At 38.5% G+C, this 12,284-nt stretch overlaps 1 protein-coding gene across 3 annotated transcripts in view; it reads right to left on the reverse strand.

Annotated features, from left to right (window-relative positions):
* Positions 1 to 12,284, reverse strand: part of AGO3 (argonaute RISC catalytic component 3) — a 42,436-nt gene that overhangs the window by 29,206 nt on the left and 946 nt on the right. For 2 of the 3 annotated variants that reach the window (XR_012677168.1, XM_075173151.1), the window contains exon 2: positions 3,864 to 4,035. Coding sequence is in view for 2 of the 3 variants with exons in the window: in XM_075173151.1 (XP_075029252.1) it covers positions 3,864 to 4,035 (172 nt within the window). In the remaining variant the exon portion in view is untranslated. Of the gene's footprint in view, positions 1 to 3,863; positions 4,036 to 4,309; positions 4,326 to 12,284 lie in introns of those variants that run through there. The other variant, XM_075173153.1, reaches the window with a different exon arrangement.

The raw sequence follows: 12,284 nt of genomic DNA on the forward strand, positions 1-12,284 counted from the left end.
ATTACACTTGAAAAAACACCATAAAATTTTCATCTTATATAAAAAAAAGCTTCTTGATACAAGTAGTAGATACATCAGGTCCAAACAGACTTTTGCCATACCTCTAACTGAAACATGCCAAGGATTTGAATTCTTTGGGGATTCTTTGTGTTTCAGTGGCACAACAACTGTATCTTACTTGATACAACATAACTCCCTTACTCTACAGAAATTAAACACTCTTCTTAAGCACATGCAAACTAGCATTCTTGCAAAGCAGAAGCTTCCTAGTATACCATTTCCTGACTATTCACCTATAGAACTTCAGGAAGGCAATATTAACCTAAAGTACTCAGGAAGACGATAAATATTGACTTCCTCTTCAAGCAAAATTAGTACCAGTACTTTCACCTTTCAGCTGGGACTTGGGGAAAGGGGAGAGAAATTCTCCACTTCAGTTCTTTACGTTACTACGCTCTCAGAACCTAAATTCTTCCACTGGCTAAAAGCACATCAATATACTTAAGCAACTACAAAATATCTACCTAGTACTCAATTGTGCTCCTGCACAAGTCCGTCTTATCTGAAAACCCCACTCTGCCCTGGTACACATTCCCTTGTAAGACTATGCACAGGGATAAGGGTGTAAAAAAACCTATTTTTGTAAGTGCCAGTTTATTGTCACATAAGCTGTGACAAAAGCAGAGGGATAAGAGTTAGTGATGAAGAGTAGGAGCAGGAGGGAGAAAGCAAGAGGCAAAACTTCCATACCAGAGTTCTCAGCTGTAGCTCTGCTATTCATCTCACACGTACGGCATGCTTCAAAGCAAAGCGTTATTTACCTTCTGCTTTCCAGTTTACAACACAGAGGAAACAGTGGTAAAGAACATCACTATAAATGAAAGTGAACAGGAAACAGAAGACACGCTAGATTTTAAAGCCTCCCTACAGCCAAAAGCTAATAAAGGTGCAGGTGAATTTAAAAAAAACAGCAACTATTCAGGAACTAAGACCCCTATTTATTCCAAATACAAGCATGCAAACAGGGTGTTAGAAACTATTTCAGAATGGCTGAGTCTATGTAAATCCACTGACTTCTTAGAAATAACTGTCATAGCATGCAAGAGAAAGAAAAATCTATTTCTAAGGAGAATTCTTCAAAGCAGGTATTTCAGTATACTGATTCCAATTTAGACTAATAAAAGCCATTCTTCTCCACATAATCCACAGCACACTATCCAAAGTCATTTATTCAGCAGGTACTATATTCTTTTATTGGGCTCATTTATACAAGTTCTTGCAGTTTTTAAACTAACATCTGCCACATTTTTACACACATGAAAGTTGGTAAAGTAGTAGTATTTTTAAACAATCAATTTCACAGTTCCCTACTTTGAAAAAACCAATATGCATGCAAGACTTACCCTCTGCTTTCAGATTTTAAACTACAGCTTATATTAGGATTCATAATTTCCATGCTGTATTTGCTGTCAAATTTGAAAACAAATTTAGTCTTTCATTTGAAAATATTTGACTATCAAAGCAACTCGTTAGGTCCACTGCCTGTGTTCAATTAGCCTTCTCCATTTACCTTGACAAAAACCAGACAACTGCTTCTACCAGTTGGTAACACGAATAAGGAAAAACAAGACAATGTCTTTACTGGTAGAACAGAAAGAGCTTCTGAATAAAGTTACGCATGCATCTGAACTACACTACAACAACTAAATTTATGAATCAGAAACCTCAAAAAGCACTTAAAATTAACTCCCGTCTACAAAAAGCTCTTCTGGGAAAAAAAAAAAAAACCCTCACACAACCTAATGATAGTCAAAAGCAACGGTCAGATACTCAATCTGAGACTCGCAAAAGATATGAAGGGTTGTGTCAGCTGCTAACATGCTCTTCAGGAAATCATTATTATTTAGGTAAGCAAAAATATTGATCATTTCACACAGAGTTACTTTACAAACTCAAACCAACTGCTTTTGCCTCTCTCCACATGAACTGAAAACTTCAGAAGACACAGCATTTATCTAAAGCATAACCAACTAAAACAAGCTGTGACAAACATCAATTTTGGTTTTGGAAGCAAGTTTGAAATTACCCTACAAACAGGACCACGGAAGGGTTTTTTTTCTTTTAAATTTTAAATAAAATTTAGTTGCTATTTTAAAACAACTTATTTCAAGTGCACTATTTTCAAACATCTGTAGTTTCTCCCACTGTTATGGAAACAACTAACTACACAGAATCACAGACTACAATTGCTGGAGCAACCAGAGTTCTTACAGCTTTGTCTCCCTTAGTCTATTTTCATCAAGCATTGCCACACAACAGACAAAAAAGTGATTTTAGTCAACAGATTTTAAGTGAAATGACATTTATCTTCATTACAAGATCACAGTAGAAAAGAATTGGACATATAAAACAGTAAGTCAGTTTAGAGCAGTTTGTATTCTCCTTGTACCTCTATGAGCATGGCTTCACAAGCATTCTTTATTTAACAATACGGTAGTAAATTAACCTTTCATAGCAGTAAGATTATATTAAATATTAATTCACACAGAACTATTATATCCCAATTTTAGCAATTTATTAGTTTCCTTTTAATAATACTTAACACAGGTATTTATACAGCCTTCATAATTGCAGTATGCAACTAGCAGGGGAAAAAAAAAATCACCAGCCAGAATGAGGCCCTAGCAATATGTTATTGTTAAAATGTAAAAAACCAGAGTTGCAGAAGAAAGAGGAAAAAATTGCTTTTCAGCTACCTTGAACTTTAACTGATGAAAAGATTTCACAAGAGACTAACAAGTAACTCCTCCTAAAAAAATTATTCAATGCAGAGAAGAAATACAGGAAATACGAAATGTAGTAATCTTTAAAAAGCAAAAATGATTATAGCTCTAACGTCAGGTTTTCAATTAACTACTTTTTCTCAGGAGGCTTCTCTGGCTCCCAAAATTTCTGAGGTTTAGGACAAAATACACAAAGACCACATATAAAAAGCTGTACTAGCAATCTGTTAAGGCTGAAGAATCCAGCACTCAATATGTACAGTTTGTTGGATCACTAAATGAACAGAATATGAAAATATTCTCTCCATTTAACCAGCAATCTAGAAACAAAGTAGCCTAGCAAGGGATTTAACTGACCCTAATACACAGCAGACATGAGAATAAGATGAGATACAATGTCCTATACAAAATGCTGCAACAACAGAGAAGGGACACGGGTGGAGTTCAAACCAAGTCTGACCATTTCAACTCTACTAAGCTGACTGCATGAAATATCTATTAACAAGGGGAAAATTAGTTTGTCTGCAGTGCTTTCATACCACTACTCCTAATGGAAGCTTTCCAGCTGAAGGCTGTCTCCTCCTGCACCTTCACCGATGGCTTTTAGTCACTAGCTTCTGATGACGGTACCCAAGAGAATTAAGTTGGGGAATCTTTCAGATTAACCAATGCTGGAATGTATCTCAGTATCAACCGAGGATAAAAACACCCATAGGAGCAGATTCCTGTAATTCAAATGATTCAACAGCCAGCATTGCAACTAAAAAAGGTAACTGCCCACAGCTATACCATATTTATGCCGCCCTAAAGAGCAGGAGTTGCTGCCAAACGGTTCACAAAGTACCATGACCACTAATGGCTGGTCCACTTCATAGCATCTGGTCACAACCAAACTGAAGAGAACCTGGAAAAGGCTCTGTACCAATCTCACAGATGTTTGTGAGAACTTGCACACAGGTCTCCATAGCATAATGCTCAGATTTTAAGCTACATAGAGACTATATTTACTTCAGTAGGTCCCTCTGTGGCTTAAAAATTTCCTTATCAGTATAATTTACAAGACAAATTTCACCTTCTTACCTGTTCACCCTCCGAGGACACTTATCTGGTTTGATATCCACCTCATAGAGGTAGACATCAATCTTTGGGATTTCAACTTGGAAGCAGTTGGCCAGCAGTTTAATGGGTTTGCCCATGGTGCCATAGCCAGGACGTCTGGGCACCATGAGTAGGGGCTGTGCCCCGACGGGTCCTGTGAAAGAAAAAAAAGCACAGATTAGAAGATAAGCACAACAGACAAGCTGCGTTACAAAGGCACTACTTGCTTACATTCCAGCAGTTTAAAAATACATAAGGCTCCTTGCATTTGCAGGTACACGTACTTGTCTCCCATTAAGACTTACTAATGAACTCCCCCTTTTCAGTATTAGGCAATTCCCTGAACCAACTCATAGGACGACCAGGCAGGCACCAGAGCCAGCACGCTGGAAGAAGGGAAAATTAGCTGTATCAAACAGCACACTAACCTTGCCCATTTTTCCTCCATGAGCCTCCACCCACATCTAGACTGTTTTCTTACTGATGAGCTTCACCTTCTATGATCAGCATGAATAAAATCAGGAGATTTCAGAAACAAACAAAAAAGTGTGCTTTCCTTCGTAACACTTTACTATTGCGGAAAGCCTGTCTGCCATTAAAACACAAAGAGTTTCACAAGTCTTTTCTGAACACCCTAGTAATACCAAAGTTGCCACAGAATACAAAAATACGGAAGCAGTTCTGGACTGATGTACGTTGTTTGCGATAAACTTAATTTCATTGCCATTATTAGCTTAGTCTTGGAAGACAGATTATTCTTGAACTTTGCTGGCTGAAAATGGATGAAGAGTGAAACCATTACTTCCTGGCTAACTGCACCGATAAAGCAGATTGGCCAGAAGAGGAAAGACTCAGATTAAGACACAGGATTGCAAAACTCTTGATTACTTTTACATTAGAGAAGAATACCCATAGCTGCTTAGAGAAACCATCAAAATCTGCAATAAGAGATGGGTATTTTGAAAGTCAGCTAAAAACGCCTGCCTCGTAATATGTTACATTCTTACCTAATTATCTATTTAATTTACTTTGCATCATTTAGATGAGAATCCTCAGCTCAAGATCTGGGTTACTCATGCCTTACCAAAGCAAACACAGTAGTAAACATAGTCCACTTTCAAGAATTTCTATTGGTATTTCCACTTAAAAATATCTCTTTCCAGTCAAGAAACAACAAGAAAACCAACATGCTTGGTAGCCCGAGTTTTAAAAAATTACTCATTGTACAAATGTCATGATTTACAGAGCATTCGATTAAGTTAGTTAAAAGTTCTCCCCTCTACTCCTACTCAGTGACGCAGATAGCAATTCCAGCCCACTCATTTTCATAGAAGAGTTAAAATGTCAAGTGCTGGTAAAAACGTCTTATTCGCCTTTTGATTAATCTCCACCATTCCTGGAAAAAATCGCATTATCTTGGAGAAAACCATGTACTGAGGTGAACATCAAAGCTAAGTTCCACTGTAACATTTGTCTGGTCTACCCAGAAACCTACCAAAAAATTCTGAGTGGGCTTGGCTTCGAGCCGTAAGTTAAAACAAAAACATAAAACAAGAGGCATCATTTAAAACACCCTCACAGACTATGCTTATGCAAAACTTGTTCCAAGCATCTGTTCTCTTCAACTTTTTCTTCATTTTAATACTGTCACACGAGTAAAAGCAGCTCTACAATTTACTCCAGATATATTTTCAGAATATAAACATATGCAAAAAGTTACTACTAAACACTTGAGTGACACAAATGACTCAATAGCTTATTTTAATATTACCAAGACATACATGCCATAGTTTATATTTAGTTCATATCTGTAGGAAATGCTAACAAAACTGAAATAAAGGTTGCTATAGTCTGGTCTGCCCTGTCTCCCCTCACTCCATTTGTTAAAATCATGTAAATGTAAAAACAGTTGCTAAAATCTGTAAGCACAGAAGAAACGGTCAGTGTGAAGACAATCTTCATGAAGGCTAGGTGAAGTTGAAGCGCATGGAACAGGGAAATAGAGTACGGCTGAAATCTTTGTCACCATCTCCCCTGGAAGTTGCACTAAGTTGAACTTTTTAGCTGAGCACTCAACTGCTGGAGAACAGATAAACCCCTTCACGGGAATGCTATCCTGTTGTTTACCCCTTTGCTTAGATTAACAGAATCCTAGTGATCAACTGCACAGGGGCACAAACCTGAAATAGAGAAATGATATTCAGTTACTAATAGGAGGCAAGGTGCACTTCAAAATCCTGGGTCATAAAAGAAATGCTCTACCCAGAGCCAAGTATGCAAGCAGGCCTCCAACCTCTGCTCCTTGGAAAACAGCGGTGGACAAAACAAGAAAATACCAGTTGTTAGACAAAGGCTGTCTTTAGCCTCGCTTGTTCAGCTGCGCCACACGGCTCCTCAGGAAACAGCTCACCCTGGAAGAAGTCAGAACGCAGATTTTGACAAAGAGGAATTAAGTGACCAAAAAATGAGTAAGAATCGCAGGTCTACACACTCTTCAGGAGTAATTTTTAAAAATTCAGCTGATTTTGCTCTCATTTTGTGGGAAACACGTGCTCCCTTGGACAAGTTAACTTAAAAACACGAGTATGTCGTAATTCCATTTTGCTATCACTGCCCAAATACACTAGCACCCACGCAGAATATCCTGCTTTCAAAATACACTAAATTGCCAGATAGCATGTTGTGAAAGTCTGTGTCACTGCCTTCAAACCTGTGACTCAAAACCCAGTAAAACATAAATAACAAGCGACGCTCTCTGAGGACAGCTCCTGCTCCCGTTTCATATCAATGACTCACTCAACCTCATGCCTAAGTCCTGTGTCAAGCTAATGGAAATAAACACAGGAACCAAAAATACTAAAAGTAGTATTATTCTAAATGGCACAGAATGGCTATGATTGGCAGACCGATTCCGTCATGTTATTTAACCATTGCAAAAACAAAGTTGTTAAAGCTTCAAAAATCTTGGCGATTTTGGGCCGACTCTCCCGCAGGTGGAGGAACATTCAGTCTCTCGGCGCCTGCAGAAGAGAGCAGCTCTGCACTGTTCAGCTGCCCGCAAGAGACGTTCGAGGGGAGAAACTTCTTTGTGTTTAAGAAACAATTACTACTCTGCCGTTAGGGCATCAGATATGCACATATGCCTAGTATGCTCTTAAAAATCCAAGAAGAAACATAGATCAAATCTGTTTAGCATGCGAGAATAGTACTCAATTCACGAAACCAGTTAAGGAAAGTCCCCAACACTGACAGTCAACTGATTTATAACACGGAACAATGAATACACAGATAGGAACTAAAACTGACGCTTCAGACAGATTCTTGGAAGACTTCTATACCGCGAGGGAGTATGTTTCAAGAAGATACAAGATCCACCACTAAATAACTTGAACCTTCTGAATGTACGGTTACTCATTAGAAAACATACAGGAAAAATCTGCAGAGAAAATACTTAACTAAGCATTTAAATCAGTAATAACACAAGCTAGGAAAAAAAAAAATCTCTTCAGGACCTAAAGGTATATCAATTTATGAAGTACCGTTCATAGCATTTGCTGAAGTCATTATTTATGAACATCCTTCAGCAATGTTGAAAGACTTTTTTCTCACAAAGAATGCTCAATAAACAAGTAGGAACAAAAGCCCTGACAATATACCTGCAAAACAGACAAATACTAAAGCAGGGCAGTTCCATCTGCTCCATTTACCAACCGTGCCCAACAGTGTGCGGCGTACAGCAGTGCACAAAGACCACGGTTTGCTCCCTACCACCGTCAGGTTTAGAAGTAGGTATCTTGAATCCCTGTTGCATTTCACAGGGGATTTACACCAGTATTCCCCAGGGGCGTATACGGGACGTGACCGTTCCAGCCCAACGTAAGTCGGTTATCTGCACAGGAACGTAGGTCGGTTATCTGTTATTTCTCCGCACTAGGCTGGGTAACACGTCAAATAATCTACGTCCCATAACCACATAGCTCGCTGATGAGAGATGGACAATATTTTGAGAGCTTTGCTGATATTTAATCCACTATTTCAACAAAACCCCAAAAGAGAAGAAAAAGGAATTGTCGCTTTTAGAGGGATTAATGAGGAAACTAATATTTCAAAATGTTTAAAAAAAAAAAACTGCTAAAATGGAATAAGTGTTTTGTTTATGAAATACATTCTGAAGAATAAACTCATACCAATACTACTTTTTCAAAGAGTTAAAGTTTGGCATGACGTTAAAAATACATGAACAATGAAATTAATTTCAAGTGCAATTATGTGGCACCTCCGACAACAGAACCATTTACTCCAACAGAACTTGAAAACAGTGGAAACTTGCAGTTGTCAGTATTCAGATCCACAATTTGAAAATTCCCATTGAAGTCAGATCATGGTCCAGACCAATGGTCCAGAAGTCCCTCTAATGGTTTAAATGAGCTCTGAATCAGAACCTTTTCTTCTGTGGAATTATAGATGTTATAATAAAGATTAAACACAACAAAAAATTGACTGTAATTTCTATGGCAATACAGCCAGCAGTATAGAACACATCTGGCGTGCATCCAAAACACAGGCTTGAATCTACCTAGCAACCAAACGAAGCCCTAATCGGAATAAAGCCTGAACAGAAAGAGCACAAGCACAGAAACCGGCAAATACTTTCAACAAACCATTTTATGGAAAACTGAAGCTTCTGGCATGCAAGGCAGTTTTACACCATGAAGCAAAATACTGATTTCTAGCAAGATGCTAGTAGAAAATACAGATTTCCTTACATGATCCTTTCCCAACAGAGAGAGACATCAGTACCAAGCTTCCAGCAAAAAATCATCCTCTTTCCTACTATGGCTTCAGCATTATAAGCCCAAAAAATAGTAACAGATTACTTAATAGTTTTATTTTGTTTATAAAACAGTTCTAAATCTCTAATTGAATGGGTGACTGAACAGCCTTAAGCACGATAGAGGACTTAAAAGGTAAAATATTATTTAAACTCTGGCCCAGTAACACAAGGCAGATTTGTCTAACAGATCCTGTCCTCAGGCTGGAGTCTGCACACGGGAGAAAGCTCTCCATGGAGGGGGAGAGGATGGAGGGATAAAAAAGATTCCCTTTCAGAGGGCCCCTGGCCTCTGCTTGGACTCGGAGGCCCAGCCTGTGGAGCTCAAAGAAAATCCTATCACTACCGAAAAATAAGCTAATTCTAGATTAAAAAAATAGATAGGGAAGGTTAGATTTAAATGTTGGTTTCAATAATTGAGCTCCTTGTGCCAGAAATCATGAATTGCCTTATTTCTGTAGCTGCAGCCTCACTGGGTGGCATTACATTATTTATGAGTAACGCAATCCACGTTTTCTGAACATTCCTACTCTCAATTTAGGCCTTTTTTTTTTTAAAGGTTTCAGATAATAAGTCATGTTAAAACTCATCAAAAGCCAAGATTTTGATGCCATGCACAGTGACAGCCAACTGCACAAGTAAATACTAGTGTGCTAACTTGTTCTATCCTAACGAAGTTACAGGAAATAGTGAAGTGTTTTGGAAGCATTTATGAGATAATAAATACTTCCGAACCATTAAAAAAAATCTAATCACAAAGAACTTTAAGCTCAAAAAAGCAGCTTAGATGCACATTGTAAAGTTAATACCTAGCTACTCTAGGAGAAGAGAACATGACAACCCACACAAACCCAGCAATGCTCTTCCCTTGAAGGCACTTCCACAGACCAAAGTCAGGCAGGTGAACTGACACAGTCTCTATTGTTGGCTGTAGATATACCACATTTTGGCACCAGAAGAAATCTTCACCAACATGTACTTGCATTTACGCTAAAAACCCCACTTTATATGAAAATATGCAATTCTTAAGGCACTCATTTTTACTTTCCTGGTGTCGTATTTACTGTTTTGAAAACCACATAATTCCTCCCCCTTACTCACTAACTTTGAATTGCTGTTATGGAGAGAGTGAAACGAGCTGCCCATCTACTGCTATTTAGGTTTCAAATTTAAGATGCAAGCAGTTCCCCTTTTTCCAATTTACTGTCCGAAAAATATCTAAGAGCAGAACAGTAAGATCTGAGACATACAGTCACATTACTGAATTTAGAACCATGCTACCAGAAAGCCCCTTGCAAAAGAAAATACAGTTTTAAGTTACTAAACAAAAGTTCTTTAAACATAATACTAAAAGTTACTTTACATCCTAACAAGTTTTGCACATGAACAAAATTAAAAGCAATAAATTCATGACGAATGTCATCGTTTTCAGAAAAATGCATTAGAGCACAAAGAAATAAGAAACTATGACTGAAGAACATTAAGAACAAAACTGACTTGTAGCCAACTACAGCCTTTTCTTTAATTAAGAGGTAAATGCTTTGCATGACAGTTCAGTTATACAGTCTAGTCTAACGAGAGAGAAAAATTACTTCAGTTATCAAGACATCTCTGATCACTTGGCGAGTCACCCTGCTTGCTGCTACTTCTCACTCCAAATTCAGTACAAGTCTTGGGACCATCAGCTGAATTTTCAGAGCATCCAGTAAGATTGCAAAACATCAATTGCAGGCTGACTCTCAGCTCTTCACTGTAGGAGTCGGCTGGAGCTAGATACAGTGGGAGACTGTGGTTCGATTAGCGTATTGCTTAAACGCATACCAGATGTGTCAAAAGGCATAAAAGCCGTATAATCCTGTCATTTCTTTAAATTTCTACTGGAAATTAGCCCACAAAATATCCCGACACCTTTACCACTGAGGAAGTAAAGCTATAAGGATGAAACAATTTGTAAAGTTCATATTGTGAGTCAAACAGCTTCCACTGCAACTCCAGAGGAAAAGTCCCATTGTAACTCCCATCACACGTGTTCTGGAATAGAATAACTTTTGAAGGCACTTATGATTCATTCCCCTTCCCTCCTCTACCCCACCCACAAAAATGTAACTTTTAGTGGTTCTCCCGAATCACTACTCTTAACACAGAAAGAGAAAAGCAAATTCTCAGAATCTTATCTGCCCAAAGTTTCTATAGAAAAGTGAACAGAAGATTGAAGATGTCTGTAGTGCTTCATTAAAAACATACCATACCAGAGTCAAGAAAACCCAATTTGACATTAACACAAGAAGCTGTGAACTCTGAAGGAACAATTTATGAAATGTAAATGAAGACATGCACAGCACTCTGATTGGACTCAATTATACCACAGAGCACCCTCAGTTCCTTGGTAGCACTGTTTTAATACACCCGTCTTTTGGAAGTTTACTTAACAGTCTCCTGGTGGAAGTGTGATGCATGACACTGAATTCGATCTTTTACCAAGAGCTGCTTTTACTTTGCTTCACCTTTTTGAAGTGAGCATTTTATTGCTATTCCTCAGTTTACTTGATTTCACCATAACCTGCACCCTGAACAGCTGGCTTCACATCCTTCTTCTACTTTAAACTACGTTCAAGTTATTTGGACTAGAAGAGGCATACTTGCTAGATTTCACAGGCTAAGCCTATCACAGAAATAGGAAGACACCTACAGCACTGCTTCACCTAAAACATCCTGGCACACGCTTCCATCCTTTACTCCAGGTATACTCACAACCCTATCTTTGTTTCCCCGCTTTATGTCGGAGACTCTGCTTATTCTATCCCGTATTTTTCCCTTCACACACAGAAAAGGAAGCACGTCTCAACGTCCTTCTCCCTTTTATGACGGAACTTTAACCCTTATTTGCTCCGGCAAGGGTGGTTTGTGTCCTCCTGTACCAGTACCGGTGTCTGACAGCCAGAAGGTTCCCTGAAACACGAATGTTAACATCGCACTTAACGCTTTCCTCATTACCCAGCAGACGTGGAAAGAAGCACCCATCATGCTGAACATGGCGCTTAGCGGGCTGAGCCCATTAGGAGCACTGCCTAACGGCACGCATTGCTGAAATCTAACATATTACAGCCTTACAACAGGTAAACTCATACCAAACAGAAACTAAAAGGTTTACATGCTACTCTCGCAAATCTATTTCTCGTTATAAGACAACTAGAATTATACCAGGTTATAATTAAAGTTTATTTAACATATAGAGATTATGAGCATACCATCTGAATTCGACCAGAACGCTAAAATCCAGCATGTTCCCAAAACGGTTTCAACTCCACCATACACCTCATTAAGCAAGGACATGGCTTAGGTGGCAAGTTTTTCCAGCCAAATCCATCATTAACTTAAACCTCCATATAAGTTACAAAGGTACCTACATATGAAGAGATGAAAATGCATCTTTTGCACTGACACCTTCAGCCTCATACTCGTATTTTCACTAGCTGTGGCACCTCTTGAAGTGACAGAAATGGAACTCTGAGTAGTTTTGGCATTCCCTTTGCCGTCCAGCAACATCAAGAATTAAACACAGCCCCAATCTG

Source organism: Calonectris borealis, chromosome 25, assembly GCF_964195595.1.
Source record: "Calonectris borealis chromosome 25, bCalBor7.hap1.2, whole genome shotgun sequence".
In the NCBI taxonomy this organism is placed as follows: Eukaryota; Metazoa; Chordata; class Aves; order Procellariiformes; family Procellariidae; genus Calonectris; species Calonectris borealis.